We start from the raw sequence: 22169 nt of genomic DNA, 5'->3' as shown, positions 1-22169 counted from the left end.
TATCACGTCCGACCGTGACCTGAAATTCACCTTAAGATTTTGGGTAAGTCTACAAAAGGAGCTTGAAACCAAATTGAATTTCAGTACAGCGTTTCACCCGCAAACCGATGGACAGTCCGAAAGAACAATCCAAACTCTCGAGGATATGTTGAGAGCCGTGGTACTCGACTGAGGAGGAAGTTGGGAGGCAGCACTACCACTGATCGAGTTCGCCTACAACAACAGTTTTCAGGAAACGATAAACATGGCACCGTACGAAGCATTATATCGAAGAAAGTGTAGATCGCCGCTCTACTGGGATGAAGTTGGCGAGAGAAGAATACTCGGACCTGATGCAGTCGAAGAGATGGTGGGAATCGTTCGACAAATTCGTGAGAGGATAAAAGAAGCTCAAGACAAACAGAAATCATATGCGGATGTCCGACGAACCGACTTACAATTCCAAGCTGGCGATAAAGTTTTCTTGAAGGTATCTCCGTCAAAAGGGATAACACGATTTGGCGTCAAGGGCAAATTGAAGCCGTGATTTATTGGACCTTACGAAATTCTTGAAGGAGTGGGCCCCATTGCATACCGATTGGCGCTGCCACCAAGCCTTGGAAATATGCACAACGTTTTCCATGTGTCGCAGTTACGGAAATACGTGTTCGACCCAAAACACGTGATCCATTTCGAAAAAGTCGCGTTGAACCCAGACCTGAGCTACGAGGAGAGACCCCAATCTATTCTGGACCGAAAGATCCAGAATGTGAGAAATAAACCTGTCGCTTGTGTGAAAGTACTTTGGGAAAATCATGGGCATGAAGAAGCCACGTGGGAGAATGAGGATAAAATGAGGGAATTGTACCCGGAACTCTTTACTTGAGGGTAACAAATTTCGGGACGATATTTCTGTTAAGGTTGGTAGGATGTAACGCCCCGTTTTTCTAAACCTAATTTGTGAACCCTAAAGTACTTGTATTAATGCTTTTATATTGCGAAGTCCGTGAATTAATTGCTGGTGAATTAATTGTTGCTGGACTAGAGATTTGTGAAATAAATTACTGTGCGAATCTAAAATAATTCCTTTCCGTGAGGAATAAATTTATTGAACTCAATTTGCGTTCTGGATCGAATAATTGGACAAATAATATAAAGGTCCAGTCCGTGATAAATAAATTATGGACTACACAATTTAAAATAAAATACAATGGACCGTGAATTAAACTAATTTAACTAACGATTCTCCTTGATATTAATTCAATTACTAAATAAAGATCCGGCAGATATCTTCATCCTCCGTAATCTACAAATAAAATACCAAATAAATTCAATTAAATAAAAAAAACCCCTCAATACACGTCTAAACCGTTCTCCCCTCTCTCCCCACTCCCCAAATCTCTCCAACCTCTCAACCAAATCTTCTACTCCTCTATATTAGTTGCTGCACCATTCGTCCCTCCCATGTCTGCATCAAACAAAGAATTCTCTTCAAATTCCTACTCAAGGTAATCTTGCAAACTCCATCTCTGTACAGGTTTTTGCTTCTGAATCAACTCGTCAAACTCATTGAAATTTTTGAATAGGACCGAGACAGAGATTCAAGAACCATTCCTTCTCAAATCCTTGCAGATTTTGATTTCTCATCCACGGAGGTAACAAAAAAAAAACTATCATCCTCTTCCTCAAGAAGAATTTACTTTGACACGGAAAGCTTATATCTTTTTACAGAAACCAAGAATCCAAATTCAGGGAGGAGAAACCAACAGCCTTGATCTTTTTGCCTGAGCCGACATGTTCAGTGAAGGTATAAACCTTCCCCTCTATCTCAAATCTCCTTGCATACCACTTTGTTGTTCAATCGAAACTCGAAATCGAAGTAAAATAAACCAAAGAGCAACCTTTTAAAGGATCAAACTAAAATTCACGAAACCAAACTAAGAACCTTACATGCGGGGCGAATCGGGTTAGGGTCGGAGGCGTCGGGTCTGTTTCAGGGTAAATCGGAGCAACGGGTGGCGGAACTGACCGACGGACGCTGCTGACAGCAGCGGCGTCGCGTCTCCCGGCAGCAAAGGCGGCAGATTCCGGCGACGAGCAGCAGCGGCAGCGGTTCAGGGGAGCAGCGCGTCTGACGACGGCGGCGATTGCGCAGCAGCAGCGGCATCGCGATTTCCGACAGCAGCAGCCGCATCGTAATTTCGACGGTGAGTCGGAGGAGGCGTCGAGCTTCTGCTAATTTTTTGTCGAGAGAGAAGAAGAGAGATAGAGAGAGAGTAGGAGAGAAACGTGAGTGAAGGAAGGAAGAATAATTTGGTACTTGGGTTTTTTTTAAAATAATTTGGGCCTTGACATTTAGTAAAGTATGGAGCTTTTGTTTTTTTTAAAATGGAATTGGGCCTCATTAATTAGAATTGGATGAATTATTAAAGATGGGCTCCATTTATTTGTTGGGCTTTAACTTGTAATTGAAGATATAAGGTGGAGAAAATAATTAAGACTTGGGCTTTTAATTAAATCTTTGGGCCAATAACTAATTAAATCTTTGAGTAAAAATTAAATTACTTGTAGGGAATTATTTAGTTGATTCTGTGAATAATTCGATGTACAAATAATTTTCCCTAAGTTTCGAAATAAATATATTGTGAGGGGAAGATATTTTCGAAGATTAGTTCATGTGCTTAATAAAATCTTGGGATCTAATTCGATATCATTAAGAAAATACGAGGAGCCAACGGAGGAAATTAGGGTCGTAAGCGGCCGCCGAATAACCGAAAACCGAGATAAATAACTTCGCTTAAGATGCATGCATTTTTACCTATTTATTTGAAAAGTGTGTTGATTTATGTATTATCTAAATGTTAAAGGTGAATCATCGCAAGTGAATCGTGAGACCAAAGAGAAGAGAGTACTTGAGATTTTAAGCAATCGAGGTGGGCTTTCTTTTAAATAAGGACAACGTCCTAATTATTTTATCGATGGAAAGGAAACTGTATTTATCATGCCGTGATTTGTGTTTTAACATGCCTATCTGATATGGCTATGCGCCATTGTTATATAAATCGAATTCGGGTCCTCGTAGGGCCGCAAACCCTACTTGGACTAGTGTACACCTATGGTAGATCGTGTGCTAGCGTACGGGCTGGCCGGTCTAGTGGCTTGGTTTGTGGCCACATTCCAAGTCATGTATTGGCAGATATGGCTAACGTCTATGGGAAAATGACTGATCAGTCGATGTTTAAAGTGGAAATGATTTTGAGTGCCTCGGGCATTTCTAAAGCTAAACCCCGGTGGTTACTTGTGAATGGCATGATAAATTACTATTTATTGAAAATGTTTTCGGCATGAGCCACTGAGTATTTTTATAATACTCAGCCCTTCATGTGTTTTCCCTATGTGCAGGTTGAGTGGCGATGAGGATGTGGTGGTGTTGAGCAAGTGAATTTAAGATATTATTGTTGTCTTTGAACCTCGAGTGTCGTTGTGTCTTCACACATGACGTCACTCTTTCTCTTGGTCGTTTCCGCTGTGACGTTTCGCTTAAATATGTTTTATTTGGGCCGACAACTTTAATTGTTAGGATAATGGATATTTTGAATTTCTTGTTGGATAATATCTAACTCTTGGTTATTTATTGGGATATTAATTGTTGGTCCAACTTGTGTTGAAACCTTAATTCTTTTCGTCTGTTCATTAAATTCTTTTAATCACGATCGCCCGTATTTATTAACCCTAAAGGGCAGTCGTGACAATTTCACTCTTACTTTTAAGAGTGGACTACAAAAATGGTCGCTGGACTATGGGTTTATCTCGCTCATACTCTCTGAACTTTAAAAATATCGTCAGACATCCTTGAACTAAGGGTTTATCTCGAAAATAGTCATTTTTCACTGTTTTCGGTCGAAAATACCCTTTTGGGGGGGTTTGGGCAATTTGATCTTTTTACACTTTTAACATTTTAAATCTGTTATTATTTCAGTTATGTATTAAATCTGATATTATTTCAAAATTATCATTCTTCTTCCCTTTTGTCACTCTTCACTTTGTTTCTTTATTTTAATATTAGATTTAATTTTATAAAATTAAATTTTAAATTTTGATTTATAAATATCAACAAATTTTTTTAATTAAAACTATTAATTCATGGACACTATAAATATTGATTAAAACTATTAATTTTTGTTATTTAATATAATATTCAGTTGAATTGAAGAAGTACAGAAAAATAATATTAATCGTGATGGAAAAATAAGAGCTATTCTATTTAGCATTCGTTCGGTTGTTATAATTGCTTGTGATTGAATATTATGAAGTTGACTAAAAATTTGATCCTACTAAAAATTTTATATAGGAGCATTGTTGTTGAAATTTTCTAGTATATTTTGATTGTTTTCAAATTAATAAACGAAAATTATATTAGTCTTACATTATATGCATATTTATTTCAGAATAAATCGTATTATATGATCTATTTATGATTAAAGCTATTGAATATTGATTAAAACTAAGGCGTTGTCATACCTTATTGATTAAATATTAGACACTATCAAATATTGATTATGAATATTAATTTTTGTTATTAATTATTTTTATAATTAAAAAATTTATTGATATTTAAAAATTTAAATTTAAATTTTAATTTTGTAAAATTAAATCTAATATTGAAATAAAGAAACAAAGTGAAGGATGACAAAAGGGAAGAAGAATGATAATTTTGAAATAATATCAGATTTAGTACATAACTGAAATAATATCAGATTTAAGATGTTAAAAGTGTAAAAAGACCAAATTGGCCACCCCCCCCAAAGGGTATTTTCGACCGAAAATAGTGAAAAATGACCATTTTCGAGATAAACCCTTAGCCCAGGGATGTCTGGCGATATTTTTAAAGTCCATGGACTATGGGCGAGATAAACCCATAGTTCAGAGACCATTTTTGTAATTCACTCTACTTTTAAAGAACGGATGAAATACGATTCAACTATAGTGGAATGGAAGAAGTAATATATGCTTAAATCAAGTGTTATAAGTATATTACTATGAAAGAGAAAACTGTAAACAAAACGGAAGACAGTGCAAATCCCTAAACACATCTTAGCTTGACGAATAATTGAGTTTTGGTCATCTCCACCCTCCACAAAGCATGCATGAAGGATCTAAAGTCATCTATGTATATGAGTTGGCCAAGTGGAACAGAGGTTAATAATGCCCCAGGCCAAAGGTCTTCGATTCGAGTCCTCTGTGGCGTGACCTTTAAATTTTATGTTCATTTAATCATAAAAAAGAAAAAGGATCTAAAGTAGGGCTGGCAAATCGTGCGGATTGGGTCGTTATCGGGTCAACCTGATAATGACCCAACCCAATAAGGCCTAACCTGAACCCGACCTGTTAAGGAAACTGTAAATCCGAACACGAACCCGACCTGCTACCTTCAAATCCGAACACGACCCGCACCCGACACGAACCCGTTATCGACACGATATAATATGGGTTGACACGACACGATAACAACCCGAACCTGATATTACACGATTAAAACCTAATATTACACGATTAAACCTTAATTTTTAACCTAATTTACACAATTAAAATTCGTTTTATACTATTTAAACCTAATTTATAAGAAATTAAAAAATTAAAGTAATATGTATTTTTTTAAATAATAATAAAAATAATAATATTATTTCTTAATGGGTTACCCGTATCCGACCCGAACCCAACCCGAAATTATCGGGTTCTTAATGAGTCAACCCAATAAGGACACGGATCCAATAAGACTTGACCCAACCCAATAATTTCGTGCGGATTCGTGTCAGATTATCGTGTCGTGTCAGCCCTAATCTAAAGTCATCAGCCCTTCATTTTTAAGCATACCATTAATTAATCAAACCATAATTGGGGTAATGAAGACTACTTTAAAAAGATGTCGGGGGATGAGAATATGCCATTTATATCCTAATATTACCTTCACAAAAAGGATATGCTTAGTAGAAATAAAAGTAAAATGTTTAACTATCTTTTTCTTTGTCGGGACCCTTCTGTCTCTATTAAATATTCCATATTTGACTTTGTATTTCCGTTTTCCGTTCATAGTAATTTCTGTGTGTAATGATTCTTCACGAGCTTATTTCATCTCAGTTCCACTTCAATTGCTGCTTCTTATGAGGGACTAATTCTTCTTTTGTGAAAGCATGTCAACTTACTTCCAATTTAATGAAGAGCAATAGATTAATTCCCGCATAGTGAGTGACGCATGACATTTGTGCGTCGCTATTAATGAAACGCACAAATGTTATGCGTCTTTACTGAAAGACGCACAAATAATATGCGTCTTTAATAAACACGCATATAGATTATGCGTCGATAAACGACGCATATATGTTATGCGTCGTTATTTAATGACGCATAACATATATGCGTCATTTGTTAAAGACGTATATTATTTGTGCGTCGTTAAATCGGGATTAAGAGGGCAGAATGCTCGTAATTGACAGACGACGCAGCGAGCAGCGAAGGAGGGGCGATTTCAGCGACGATTTCCGGCGATTTGAGGCATTTTCCGACAGTTTTCAACCAAATACCAAACATATTTCGGTAATTATTCATCCATTTGGCTACATAAATCAATAATTGCTGAAGTTATGGAGGTTTTCCCTAATTTAGTAAAGTTAGGGTTTATATGAAATTGCTCAATTTACGGACGATTACTGTTAGTGTGTTGCTTATTTGTGTTGTTTTGTTGCGTATTTGTGTGTTTCACATGAATTTAGGGTCAATTGTAGAAGTAAGTGGTTCAATTGAAATTATATACCCAAAGTGCAGAAAATATATATATTCTTGTGCAAAAATGTGAAAATTTTAGTTATCTTATGCTATTATATGTTGGGTGAATGTTTTGAAGTAGATGGCATCTGCAAGTTCTGAACAACAGTTATGTTATGGACCTGAGGATCCATCCGTACTGTTTCATCAAAACGAACATATTTCAGCCTCATTGTTGGCGAATGGCACAACAAATGTGTTCAGAGTTCGTAGGACGGAGAGTAAGGTTTGGGCATTGCCAATACATGAAGATGTGATGCATTGGCTTGATGTTTGGGGGTTCAGAGGTGTGATTGAATGTGGAAGGCCAAGAAGGATGGACAATGACCTAATAACTGCATTGATCGAGCGATGGAGGCCTGAGACCCACTGTTTCCACCTTCCAGTTGGTGAGGTAACCGTAACCTTACAGGATGTGCAAAACCTGTGGGGTTTGAGAGCAGACGGTCGTGTTTTCACTGGCTGTGACTACCCTATTGGATATGAAGATTGGCCCAGCAAGTGTAGAGATGTGTTGGGATGGATACCTGACGCAGAAACAGAAACGAAGCACAGTGGGTTGTTGATGACGTCTCTGATCAACCAAGCGACTATGCCGTTGGGTGATGGGCTGCATGAGTATGCATACGTCCAAAGAGCACGTATACATGCTCTAATCTTGTTAGGGGGGCTTATTTTACCGGACACTACCGGGTGCAAGGTCCCCTTTATGTGGATAAATGCCTTTGACGATCCGGAAGACGTGGCTAATATCAGTTGGGGTAGTGCTGCTTTAGCATACCTGTATCATTATTTGTGTGAAGCTTCTGTAGGCAGACAGAGAAGAGATGTGGGTGGCCCTATGGTTCTCTTGCAGCTGTGGGCGTGGGAAAGAATGCCTACATTGAGGCCAGCTTTCTTGATATCGCCTACGCACACGCCGTATACCCCGTGTGGAGTCAAGTAATATTTTTTTTAAGTAACTTACTTAATTATGTATTTTTTTGGGTAACTTTTGATATTAATATTCCGTGTAGGTGGCACGGAGTTACTGAAATTGGAAATGCGCCCCAACATTCAGTAGCTCATTATCGTGATCAGTTATCATTGATTCGTCCGGGCCAGGTGAAATTTATTTTTGTTAGCTTAGCTAATGAATTAATCTAGTATGAAATTAATTGTGTGAATGATATTATGTTTTTGTAGTTTCTGTGGAAACCATATACAGATTGTATCCTGCCCGATTACTGCATTGATTCGACCGCATCCTACTTGTGCGACACATATTTGGTGTGCTGGTCATTTGTCGAGGCACACGAGGCTGGACGCGTTTGCCGACAATTCAACCGCTACCAGCGTATTCCTCAGTATTGTGATAGGATGCTACATAATGCCGGACATCTGTCTAAAAGTCACCGCCGTGGGAGGAAGGGCGCCGATTGGGCTAAGGTACATAAATTCTACATTGAAGAATGGGATTTGAGACACCACAGGTTCCAAGCAAATTTTGATCATGCCACGATGACCATGGATGGTCGCATTAATCCGGGCTATATGGCGTGGTTCAATAGGATCACAGTGTCGTACCTAGTTCAACCTGTGACACAGTCAACGGTTGGGATGAACGAGTCAGCATCTTCTATGATGAAATTGGTATGTTATGTTTTTTTATATAATAATGTATTTAGTTTGAAGTTTGTATAGATTGATTGTAATGATTTTGTATTTGTGCTATCTAGGTCGAGACCATTCAGGGGATATGGCATTTGACCTCTGAACACGACACAGACCCTCGATTACGGCAGATTCGTGCAATGGCTGCTGATGCGCTTCGTACTACGGACCATACTGATGTGATGGAGTATCCAACATCGCAACGGCGAAATGTGGTCATGCCGCCACACCCACCAACTTCTCTTCGTCATGGACTGCCGGGTGTCCGGACGGGAGGACACGGGATTACACGACAGCATAGGTTGTCGCAGCAGCAACCTCCGCAACCTGATTATGCGGTACCAGAGCCCTTGAGTCCGGAGCACGATCCCCCAGGATGGTCTCAGTTGAGTGGTGCAAGCCATGAGCCCTCGCAATGGGGAGCACGGGCATCATGTGATTCGTTCTTTGGCGGTGGGTCTGATTGGGGTGCAACTCAACCAGGGCGTGATTCATACTTTCAAAATTATCAATTTGTTGATCCTGTGGGGGAAGAAGAGGGCGGGGAAGAAGAAGAAGAAGAAGAGGGCGGGGAAGAAGAAGAAGTCGGCGGGGAAGAAGAAGACGAAGTAATATTCCGACGAACGTCCGAGGGATCCTCACGACCAGCTATGAAGAGTTCATCAAGTACGATTGGGAGGGCTATGCACAATGTATTAAGGGAATTGTCAACAAGGAAGAACAAAGGGAAAGCTCCGACAAAGTTCACGCCTTCATCTAGATAGCTTTCGAATGTGATTCGTTCTTTCGGAATGTTCGTAAGTTGTTTTTTGAACAAATTTTGATGTGATGAAACAGGTTGGTTTAAGAATATTTTCAATGGTGCAATTTTTGAACAATTTCGGTAATATGATGTTCAAAAATCACAATCTGATATCAAAATCGTCATTGTATTGCTCAAAATCGCCCGCCCGGGCGTTTTATAACCTCAAAATCGTCCGCCCGGGCGAAGTTTCTGGAATCAACAGTTCGTTTCTCAATTCACTCGGTGACGCATAACTTTTATGCGTCGTTCCTTAGTGACGCATAAAGAGTATGCGTCGTTCCTTGGTGACGCATAATCATTATGCGTCGTTCCTTGGTGACGCATAAATGTTATGCGCCACCGGGCGATTTACGTAACACACTCTTGAGTCCAGAAACTTGTGATTTTTGAACATTTTTGAAAATTGTTTAAACATATTTCGTTACACTTTGCCCGATGTGGTCGTATTGTGATGTTTGAACATTTTTGAGTGGGTGAAACACGTTTCGGGCATGTGGTGGTATTAAAAATACTTGTCGTAATAAAAAGCATACTAACTGTCAAAATAAAAAACATAACAATTGTCGACTAACATCTCACATATGTTGACACATACACGATAGGTATCACATCAGCCTCAAACACAAATACATAAACATAGTAGTTGATACATAAACATAACATACCACGACTTTACTGAACGGCACCGGCTGAGCAATTTCTTCGGTCATGCCCCTCTATCCCGCAATTTCTGCAACGGCGGGGAGCCCTCGGTTCATCTTCCTCATGGACATCCATTTGATTAAGTATCCTCCTTCTTCTAAAGCGGCCACGCGTTCTAGGAATCAACTGCTGAGGGGTGATGCACAATTTCCATGAAGGTGCAACCCAATACTCTTCGTGTCTTGGTGCATCAAATGAAACTTGAGTATAGTACTGGGATCTCCATGTACCTAGGTAGTACTTCTCATCTATGAGGTCCATCATAACATGACCTCTGTCTCTAGCAACCGCACAAGCATGCGAACAAGGGATTCTCCACATCTGCCACTTACCACAACTGCAACTCGATTCCAAATACCTGACTATTTGAACATTGTTGCCCTTTGACACTCCTTTTACGATTCTTCCTCGAGTTCGGACATGGTACTTCCCAACATCTCGGTCAATGACAGTGATGTAATGTTTTCGCCCCTTTGAGTCATTCTTAGCAAGTTTGTCCCTCGCCCATGGGGTTAATTCACCTTCGGTGTGTTCGATTGTTGTCTTCTTCTCCACCCACCATTTCACCGTCCTCCAAAATGTCAAATCAACCAACGCTCTAATCGGCAACTCTCTCACACCCCTCAAGACGTTATTGTAGCACTCCGACATGTTTGTTGTGGCCACCCCCCACCTAAGTCCACCATCGTAGCACAGTGACCAACATTCTTTTGTAATCCTATTTAACATTCGAACCGCACCACTGTTGACATCATATAGTGCTCGACGTCTTCTGGCAAATTTACGTTCCTGAGAACTTACCCCCAACTTCCATATAATGGCCTTCACATTGGGACCCTTGTGCTTCTTCAACACATTTGCCCTAACATGAAGCAAACAAAATTTGTGGTGTATCTGCGGGGCCCTTGTCATGATTTCAGACTCCATTGCATTCAAGAGTCCTTTATGCCTATCTGATATAATGCACACCTCCCGCTCGTATTTCACCACATGAGTTCTGACATGATCCATAAACCACGACCAACTGTCATTGGTTTCTTCATCCACCACAGCATATGCAATAGGCAAGCATGTCTTGTTAGCATCAAAACCACAAGCAACAAGCAACTTACCTTTAAATCTTCCTCGGAGGTGAGTCCCGTCAACTGTTAACACCGGTGCGGCCTTCTGGAACGCATGTATTGCAGGCCCAAATGCCCAGAAAACATAGTTGAACACCATTGTACGCCTCTGACTCAACAGATCGTTATGCTTCCACTCAACAATTGTGCCCATATTCTGTGACTGGAGTTCCAACATGTAGCTTGGCAACTGCCTAAACGATTCCTCCCATCTGCCGTATACAAACTCTATAGCCTTTCTCTTTGCATACCACGCCTTCTTATAACTGATTAACACACCAAATATGTCTTGAACATCAGCTATTATGGAGAAGACCTTGAAATCGGCACATTGTCGCACATGATGTCGAATCAACAGAGCTATCATTGGGGATGAAAAGTTAGCATGATCTCTATTAGCACGATGGCCTATACAAGTATGTCGATTCTTCCACTTCCTAACTTCCCACATATCGTCATGCGACCTTTGTGTAACCGAAACCTCCCACTTACATTCCCTCGCCTTTTCAGCGTCGGTGGTGCTGATGATGCCTGCCCCTGTTACTGTCGTTCCTGCTGTAAATTTGCATTCAGCATGCCACCTTCTTAGTTTGCTCTCGACAACCTTAAACTGTTTTTCATTCCACAAACTCCACATAGTAATAGCAGTCTTCACGTGTAGCTTGGAATCGAATTTTGTTCCCAACACAATCCGATGCGGCTCATTCTCATTCCAATACAAAAGGCTGTGTTCATTACCACCCACATCATCCGATACTCCAGAAGGACGACTTGGTAATTCACGAAAGAATCTAAACCCACTAGGATTGTATTCCGGAAGTGGTTGTTCACCTTGCATAACAGGTTTACATGGTACTATCTCATCATCAGAACTAGCACCGACATCATCAGCACCATCACTATCACTGAGATCGGGGTCTGCCTCTGTCTCAGATAGTGGCCTTGGCTCAGCAAGATCATCTGCAGCATCGACCTCATCATTCAATCCAACCCCAACATCAGCAACATCTACAACATCTAAAACATCTCGCTGCTCATTCATACTACGATCAAAGCTCATTTGGTCCACCCTCGCAGATGAACCAATACCACAGTCAAAACTCATTTGTTCAAACCTCGCAGATGCTCCAATACCATAATCAACAACTGGTGGGATTTCTGCACTCCTCACCGGTGAATACTCAACAAATAATTCAATACACCCACTTGAATTTTGAGCATTGTTGAACATAAACATCACACTGTCATCATTGCAAATCAGAGAACATGTATAACTCATACCGGAAGCAACGACTATACATTGTCTCCATAATAATTCAATTGTGTGTTGGTTCATATCTATTCCCATCGCATCACAGATCATTGCTACCAATTCAGAATAGGAAACACCTGAATTTAATATGATGGAGCTCCTCGGACGAGGTGGTTCATAACCAATACCCATATGTGGTAGTTGAACTACTCTACCACCCCAATACAAACTCACAAATACTTGCATGATTTCTGCATCAAAGACATTTAACACAACGACAATTAAGGACATTTTTCCTACAAGCCCTAATTTGTATAAATTGGGTCAAACTAACAAATGAAAGCACAATAAACATGAATAATGTCGAATGTAGCTAAATTGATTAACAAATTACCGGATCTTATGGAAAAATCGCCGAAAATCGCCTGAAAACGCCGGAAATCGCCGAGAGAGGAAATGAAAGTGTGTGTATGTTCGTCCTGTGATCTGCGTCTGCCTGGAGGGGGTTAAAAGCCGATTTAACGACGCATAATGTTTGTGCGTCGTTCAATAGCGACGCATAACCCTTGTGCGTCGTTCAATATCGACGCACAATCCTTATGCGTTGTTAAGCGACGCATAATCCTTGTGCGTCATTAATTAACGACGCATAAGGATTGTGCGTCGATATTGAACGACGCACAAACATTATGCGTCACTCCCTCAATTAGAATGAATCTATTCTCCTTCATTATTTTGGAATTCCATTAACTTCTTAGCACAAAAGAAGAAAGAGCTCTTCTTATGAGTGGGGTGTTGTAAATTACCAAACTTATTTTGATTTATTCTCATTTTGCAACCGATAAAATTTCAGCAATGACATTAATCTATACTAATCTAAAGTGACAGTCGGGTGAAATGACACTTTTGCCCTTTTTGAAGAGAAAATATGAAGTTATTTTGTTTACCCTTTCGGTCATTTTGAGAAATGGCAATCATTGGACAGAAAAAGTCAGCTGCTATTGATCAATAGTGGTTTCTCAAATAAGATTAAATTCTTCGATGATGCGAGAGATGGCTTTGAACAGGCTGATAGCGCGAGTTTTTACAGAGTCGAGATTGAGCTGCTGCTGAAGCGCCGGGTTCAGCCGCTCCACAACCTTCGCCGGCTGTTGCTGGTCTTGGCCTGCTGCCACCGCTGCCGCTTCCATAGCTGCCAGCCTGCCATTATATTTTATCGGAGCTCCGACGTTAGCGGTCGGTGTGAATTGAGAATTCCGCTTAAAAAAGCAGCCTTTGTGTTTAAAACTATACTTAATAGAATATCATGTCAATTTGTAAGGGGTAAATACATAATCTATAATCTATAAATATATAGAGGGCAGCTGTGTGCCTATTTACAAGAATGGGAAATATGCCTATTGGCTGAATTTATGGTCGAGTAAGAGAAGTTTTGAAACAATTAATAAAACGCCAAATTGAGTCTGGTGTGCTGTGAAATCTGGACAGAGATGAGAGAGACGACGGCGTCAGTGAGGCCGCGCGTCCTCGGCTGTCTTCTCCGGGCGGCGTGAAATCTGCGAGGGCTACAACTCTTGATTTGGGGGAAATGCGACGGAGTGTGTATGGGCAGTGTTATTGTCTTATGAGATGGTTGATATCCCATTATCAGTGTTTTAACTGGGTATAAATTGTATAGTAAATTCTTTGATGTTTATAGGTAATAAATTGTGATAACTTTTCGTAAATGGAAATATCCATATTTTTATACGATAAAAATAAATAAAATATATATATATATATTTTTATGGGATGGAGAGAGTAGGTAAATTTAATACTTTTATTGTGTATTAAAATTATTTGAAGTTTATATTAAATATAATTTTTCATTCATATTTAGCACATTTTATAAAATGGAAACATCATTATATCCACTTTATTAGTATATCTCTATTTTATTTTTTCTCCACTCAACGCACAAAATAAAAATGTATAAAATCTTGTGGTGCTTCACTAAGAGTGAGACGCACAAAATAAAAATGTTTATAAAATCTTGTGGTGAATGTTTCACTAAGAGTAAGACAGAGGAAGTATATATTTTTAGAATTGTATTCAATAAGTGAAAAATTATGAACTATTGATTTATTGTTATTTTCTAAGTTTGTGTTCCTATTTATGTATATATATGTTTTGTTGATCAAAACTGTTGAGCTATTTATTTATTTATTCAAATTATATGAGTTTTGTCCTCTTTGATCTTTAATTGCACATTTTCTTTATTTGTGTATATTTTATTCTAATAAACTCATACGTTTTGGTCCTTAGACCATCAGCAGTGGGGCGACCTAAGGCGCGCCCTATGGCGCGCTACGTCAGCATTTTTATCCTCCTCCTTCTCCACCTGCAGTGGGGCGCCCTAAGGCACGCCCTATGACGCGCCACATCATCATTTTGTTGTTTTGTTTAATTAATTTAACTGTTTTCAAATAACACGTAACGAGTAAAAAAAACGACTAAATAACAAGCGGCGAAGTTTTAATAAAAAAAAATTACACCATTCAACTAAAAAAAGAAAAAAACTAAGTCGGGCCAATTCCCAACTTCCTACGCAACTCATCGAGTAATGCACGGAGATACTCGGCTTGTTCGGGGTCGGTGCACTTCTTGAGGGCCTTGTGCGTCTGCAACATCGTCCTTGCCATCGACGCTGTAGCTAACGACGCAAACGCGGTGGACGTCTGTACCCGGCCAATGCGCCTCTCCGCTAAACGTAGGGCTATTGGGGCTTGAATCCATTTCGTAGTAATTATGTAAATGTAAGTTTCGAAGATGAAATCGTGTGAAATGAAATATTACAAATGAACGCTATTTATAAAAAAACGAAACCGCGTGCCATCGTCCGCGGCCTTCACAATGGGGCGGACGATCCGCGGCCATCGTCCGCGACCATCGTCCGCGACGTCCGCAATGGAGCGGACGATGGCGCGGACGATGGCCATCGTCCGCGGTTTAAGTCGCGCCCGAAGCATAGGCCGCGACTATCGTGGGGGCAGACGATGAATGGCGCGGACGATGCGCGCCATCGGGCGTGCCATCGTCCGCCCATTGCGGATGGTCTTAGTCACATTTCCTCTTTGTCATTTATTTTATTTTATTCTACTCCACTCAGATCATAAATTAAAGTTGTAAAATATCATTTGCCGAACGTGAAATGCTTCATTTATAGTGGGTTGGGAAGAGTATATTTCTTTGTTTGTTTTTATATACTCCCTACGTCCCGCACTACTCGCACGTATTTCCTTTTTGGGCGTCCCAAGTTACTTGCACTCTTTCCATTTTTAAGAAAAAATTTTCACCTATAGCCGTCATTTTTTACTTTCCTATACACTCATTCCTTAATCTCCGTGCCGAAAAGGAAATGAGCGAGTAGCTCGGGACGGAGGGAGTATAATTTTTTAAGCGTTTTATAGTGTTATGAATACTTATTGTAATTAACACATATTTTTAACCAAACATCATTATATCTTATTATACTTTTTTCTTAAACTACTTCCTTATTATTTTTCTTTAATATTTGAAATCTTATGTCTCGTGCATAGCACGGGTGATAACACTAGTTACTTAAAACCACCACTATATTGGTGATGATAATTTGGCGATTTTGTGCAATAGAGTGATCTCGAATTTCATTCCAACATCTCGACAACAATTTAAACACAAATAATTCAAATTCTTCGACAAAAGGAAATAAAACGAAAACAAGAATACGTGACACGTAACAAAAGCACACCAAAAACAATTAAGAAGCAAAAAAAAGGGCAAACAAATTTGGTGATAATTAGAAAGAGTAATTCTCATATCTAATGGTGCAGTCGACCAGGTCCACCTCGCCGCCGATTTTCGCGGCGCATATGTCCTTCACCGAAGCCCTGGCTGCAGCGAGGCAGTCGGCGCAGTCGTTGTAGGAGAGAGCCGACGAGCATGTGGCGTGGCCGTAGCAGACGTCCGTTATTGAAGGCGACCCAGTGTAGTAATCGTAGCCAGCGTTGGGAGTGACGTTCATCAAATCCGCAAGCACGTATTCGACGTTGTCGGCGTAAGCGTCGTTGGAAGAGTAGGAATTAACATTGCAACGCCATGAATTTATAGAGGTGTTTGGGCTGCTTTCTGCAACCATCAACACACCTACTAATAATGTAAACCCGATTATGGCGGCAAATGGCTTCATTCTCGAACTCGAACACGAACTTGACCTGTGATTCTGTTGTGATTGGTGGACAAGTGAATCATATGGTGTATATATGTAGGAATGGAGTTCATTGGTGATTGCTTCATTCCTTGATTTGTTCCACATTTTGTTTAATGTTTTTTGTCTCGAGTTATGTTACTTATGTATGAATTAATCACCGTTTATAGTTGGAGTTATTCTAATTTTGTGTCGACAAGTTTGCGTCTCTTCCAACTAATTAAAATATAGTCTCTTGTTTTGGGATGCAGTCTAACGACGGCAGAAACTTGTCTCAATCGGAATTTACAATGAAGGCTTCCGGCAATGTGCAAGCATGTATGTCAATTTGGGTTTGAGATCCTTGTTACATACTATTACTCCATATTTTAAACCAACCGTAATTGGTTCATCCGTGACAGATTAGGTGTTTTTTTACATACTTCAGTTGCTTTGTACTCGGCTTTAGCAGGTTTCTTTTACTAAAACAAAATAGTAAATGTAATATTGACACACTAATATGCGAGAGAGACATGAGTAATGAGAGATACGCCTTCCTTCTGCAAATAGAAGTCTCGTTTTTCTATTTTAGCTCATCCATGTATGAGAGTCGCAGTTCATTTCTATTATAAATGGTAAAAGTGTCTCAAATTCCACTAACTCATTCAACTCACATTCCATTTAAAACTAATATATACAATTGCGACCCATATTTCACTTCTTTATTTCCATCCACTTTTCTTACATTTCTTAAAACTCGTGTCGCCATGAAATGAGACTCCTAGTGGCGGACACGGAGAGTAATAACTATAGACATACACGATAATTGTCGTGACTAGTGAGAAGCAACATCGATGTGAAAAAAGTCAACAATGTCGGGAAAGCGACTATGGCACTATGCTATTATTAACATTCTTCCTTGATAACTAAGCATGCTAGTATTAATCATACAATTTTCTTTCGATATTTTTTCTATGCATCTTTAATTATCTCACTTCACGATGAAATTAAATTATATTCCATCTATCCCAAGTTATATGAGGTGTTTCCATTTTGAGCTGTTCCAAGTTATTTGAGTAATACTCTAGTTTTGGTTGTCCCAAGTTACTTGAGTCATTTCCTTTTATAACTAAAAACAAAAGGATGAAATCTCACCTTTTTTATCCTTTCTCTTACTTTACCATCTCTCTCTGCTACTTTATTTAACTTCATTGAACCCACTATACACAACTTTCTTAAATTCGATGCCGAAAGAATGTCCCTGGTAACATGGGATGGAGGGAGTAGATGTTAAAGAAATCACTAATTGATAGATTGTTTTTAGGTTATTTTCCAATAAAGACATAAAATTTTGAAGTTCTTGTATTTTTCTTGAACTTTTTTTTTCAATCCAAACACATGAGATTTCAATTTATTTGATTTTTCCCTGAAATAAAATGGGGGAGAAATCAAAATTGATGTGGTATACTCCCTCCGTCCCATAGAAATAGGCCTTTTAGAGTTGGCACGGGTTTTGATGTATAATTGGGAAAGTCGGAGAGAAGGAGGAAAAGTAGTTGAAATTGTGTAGTGGATGGTGGGACCCATAAATAAGAAAATAATAGAAAAGGGGAAAAGGGTTGTCATAAATGGATATGGACTATTTGTATGGGACGGACGAAAAAAGAAATATGGTATATTTCTATGGGACGGAGGGAGTATTAATTATTATATGTCATCAAAACTTTCGAAGTTTTCTTTATTTACCTCTGAACTTCAAATTTAGTCTCTGAAAAATGCATTTTACACTTTTTATATTCTTGAATTAGGAAAAATATTGTCTCAAGTTTATAATAGTATAAAAAATATCATGTAAAGGGTTTATGGTGTATATATAGGAATGGAGTTCATTGGTGTTTGCTCCATTCCTTGAGTTATTCCACATTTTGTTTAATGTTTTTTGTCTCGAGTTATGTTGCTTATTATGTATGAATGAATGACCATTTTTAGTTGGAGTTATTGTAATTTTGTGTCTCTTCCTATTAATGAAATTCTAATCTCTTGTTTTGTGATGCAGTGTAACAACGGCAGAAACATGTCTCAATACCGGAATTTACAATGAAGGCTTCCGGCAATATATGTCAATTTGTGTTTGAGATTAGTATGATAATAGGCCTCACATTCCATAACTCATTACACTCATATTTTATTTAAAAGTAATAAATACAAGTATGACCAATATACCACTAACTTTTTTCCACCACTTTCTTTAACATTTCTTAAAGTCCGTCCAAAAAAGAAATGAGACTCTTATTCGCGAACAGAGGGAGTATGTTGTTAGGATCGTTAAAATTAGATGCAATATTGACATACTAATATGCAAGAGAGCCATATGTAATGAGAGATAGCAACTATAGATACGTAAAATAATTGTCGATAGAAGCAGCATTGACGTTGAAAGAGTTGACAATGTCGGGAAAGCGGCTATGGCACATTGACACTCTTCCTTGATGACTAAGCATGCTATTAGGCCATCCACAATAGGAATAGCCCAGCAATAGCCCAGCCATAGCCTAGCCACAAACTCCTCCTGCCACATCATCAACACTAAAAATCCTCCTGCCACATCATAAATAGCCCAGCCATAGCCTAGCCACATCATAAATAGCCCAGCCACATCAATAGCCACATCACTAATAACAATTATATAAAAATGAAATAATTAACAATCACACAATATACGGAATTTAATTTACGAGACATATACGGGAAACATTAATAATACTATTAAAATTTTAAAACGTACAATAATTTAAAAAAAGTACAATAATTTAAAAAAATTACAATAATTAACAAAAAAGTACAATAATTTAAAAAAATTACAATAATTAACAAAAAAGTACAATAATTCACTCCTCTACTCCGTCGTCGTCTCCTCCGTCGTTGTCGGCACCATCGCCTCCGCCTCCGCCTCCGCCTCCGTCGCCACCATCGCTTCCGCCTCCGTCGCCGCCGCCTCTACTCCCGGCGGCTTCCCTCCATGCCGCCTCCGAATCCTCCTGCATGCTCAGGAGCAATGTTTGAAGCAAACTCTTCTCCACGGGGTCCACCGCCGCCCGCCATTCGGCCATCGTCTTGACCATCTGAGCGCGCGTTTGTTGACGCGCGAAGAATTTGAGATCCGCTGTGGATTGGCCAAGGGGGGATGCCGACTGGACCTCCTGGAAACCCCCGGCGACCCCCCTCGCCTCCCGTTGAGCCCGATTGTGCCCAACCGGGCGAGTTCGGTGAGCGAACGAACGAGGGGTCGGGACCTCCTGGGCCGTCTCGGGGAGGTCGTGGGAACCACCGCTGCTGCCACTGAAATTACCGGTATAGTTCAGTCGTTGCTTCTTCGGCCAGCCAGCCAGCGTCGACACCTACTCGGAACTTCTCGGAGTCGTTCAGCACAAGATAGCAGTTCCAGTAGGTGAAGTCCTTATACAACCCCTTCAGGAGGAAGGCTTTCTCCGCTATCCTCCTGCAGTCTTCCTCCGTTTGGCCACTGCTCATCATGAGGAGGGCGTTGGTGTACAAGCTCAAAAATCGAGAGACCGCAGCCCTGATTCGGTCCCACCCCTTCCGGCAATCCTCCCTGGTGCATCGCCTCCCCTCCGGGCAAAACCTCTGGTAGGCTGCTGCTATCTTGCCCCACAAGTGGACGATCCTCTGGTTGTTCGAAACGAGAGGATCGTTGCAACCACTCACCCACGCCTTGGACAACGCGACGTTCTCCGCGTCCATCCACCTCCTCCGTACCGAGCTGTCGTCCTCACCCGGCTGCGAGGACTCACCGACCCTCTTCCCCTTGCTTTTCTTCTTTGGGGCGCCATGACCCCGCCCTGCGCCCCCCGTTTGAACGGGAGCATTCGGAACACCGAGAAGATCTAACCCCAAGTCATCGAAGGAGAAAGTGTCAAATTGGGGCAACGGCTGCGCCTCCGTTGGGGTCGATGTGTGCGACGAACCAGTCGAAAAATTAAAACTGGGGCGATAGACGTCCCTCGGCGTCCCCTGTGTCGCCGGGGGATCCCTCCGTCGTCCACTGCGTCGCTGGTATCCCCCCTCCCCCCGGCGTCCCCTGTGTCGTCTGGGATCCCCCGTCGTCCACTGCGTCGCCGGTACCCCCCTTCCCGGCGTCCCTTGCGTCGCCTGTACCCCCCGGGCATCATCTGCATCCTGGGTGCCCACCCCGGCATCATCTGGGCACTGGGGGCCCACCTCGGCATCGCCGGTGTCACGCCCGCATTTCCTAAGGATAGGAAGTACGGTGGACCGCGACTAGGGGAGGAGTAAAGAAGCGGGGAAGAAAGGGGGAACGAGAATATTTGACCCGAAAACATTTAGTAAAAGGAAATTCAATTCAAAACAAAGTACTGTGACGACATTCTTGAGTTAAAGTATTCAGAGTTTTAAATGAAAACATCGTGACGGTTTACAAGCAGCGGAAAAGACCAAAAGACCGATGATGCCGGGTATGACGACACGGCACCATCCAAAAGGTAAAAACACCCTTTGGCTTTAACTGCTCAACATCCGTTCTCCCCATCGCCGCTCAACCTGCACATTAAGAAAACAACATGCAGGGCTGAGTACTTATTGCACTCAGTGGACACACGCCAAAAACATAGTTTGTCATGCCATAACAGTGTAACATTGGGGTTTTGAGTATAATGAAAATAACCCAAGTACACAAAATACATTTCATAAATTCGACTGCGCAGTCATTTTCCGATATTGCCACCCTTATTCCCTCAATCATACACTATCTGATCCAAACCATGACAAGGGGCGTGGCCACACCCCAGGTCATCTAGACCGGCCAACTTGCTCTCAGATGGCACCCAGTCTCGTGTACACTAGCCTGAGGGTTCGCAGCCCAACAGACCCGAATTCGATTAAACATATGTGGTAAACCACTTCAGATAGGTTTCAAAACGAAATAATTGGCAAGACAAACAGTTCACCTCCATAAACATTTCCGGAACAAAGTCCGTATTTAAAGATAACCCACATAAAAGTAGGGTAGAAAAGCCCACCTCGATTGCTTAGCTTTTAAAATAATTCTCTTCAACCACACTTTCCTCGTAAACGATCACCCTTTTGAAAGATAAATAACATCATGATTAGAGTCAGAAGAGACGAGACTTTAAACGACAATGCATGATTCCTACGTGGACGACTTCAACATCTAGCACGTTACACGTACATACACTTAACAACATATTACAAAACAAACACACAAAGTCACACGTTCGAAACACACCCCGCACGCAAACGACGTACCCAAAACGCGCACACGACACACGAACACAGCACTCCAAATCCTGGCATACCCTTACTGTGCAACGGCTCACTTGGCTCGGAAAAGGTTCGGAAAAAGCTCGGAAAAAGGATCGGCGTCTCGGCCTGGCTCGGTGTCTCGGCCGCCTGGCTCGGCACCTCGGCCGACCGTCTCGGCCGCCTGGCTCGGCACCTCGGCCGACCATCTCGGCCGCCTGGCTCGGCACCTCGGCCGCCTGGCTCGGCACCTCGGCCGACCGTCTCGGCCGCCTGGCTCGGCACCTCGGCCGACCGTCTCGGCCGCCTGGCTCGGCACCTCGGCCGCCTGTC

General features: G+C 41.0%; 3 protein-coding genes across 3 annotated transcripts; 1 reads left to right on the top strand and 2 right to left on the bottom strand.

Annotated features, from left to right (window-relative positions):
• Window positions 1-7792: 7792 nt before the first annotated feature.
• LOC121810608 lies at window positions 7793-9341 on the top strand. Its single transcript, XM_042211367.1, has 4 exons — window positions 7793-7905; window positions 8009-8433; window positions 8520-8940; window positions 9292-9341. The coding sequence occupies exons 2-4, from the start codon at window positions 8161-8163 to the stop codon at window positions 9339-9341; spliced, it is 744 nt and encodes a 247-aa protein (XP_042067301.1). The 5' UTR covers window positions 7793-7905; window positions 8009-8160.
• A 590-nt stretch (window positions 9342-9931) lies between these two features.
• Window positions 9932-10612, bottom strand: LOC121810607. Its single transcript, XM_042211366.1, has one exon. It carries the CDS (start codon window positions 10610-10612, stop codon window positions 9932-9934), a length of 681 nt encoding a protein of 226 aa, XP_042067300.1.
• A 5539-nt stretch (window positions 10613-16151) lies between these two features.
• Window positions 16152-16541, bottom strand: LOC121810606 (antifungal protein ginkbilobin-like protein). The gene has a single exon (XM_042211365.1). The coding sequence runs from the start codon at window positions 16539-16541 to the stop codon at window positions 16152-16154; it is 390 nt and encodes a 129-aa protein (XP_042067299.1).
• Window positions 16542-22169: the final 5628 nt, after the last annotated feature.

The sequence above is a fragment of the Salvia splendens genome, chromosome 7 (genome assembly GCF_004379255.2).
Source record: "Salvia splendens isolate huo1 chromosome 7, SspV2, whole genome shotgun sequence".
NCBI classification, from domain to species: Eukaryota; Viridiplantae; Streptophyta; class Magnoliopsida; order Lamiales; family Lamiaceae; genus Salvia; species Salvia splendens.
This window is presented reverse-complemented; position numbering and strand designations above follow the sequence as displayed.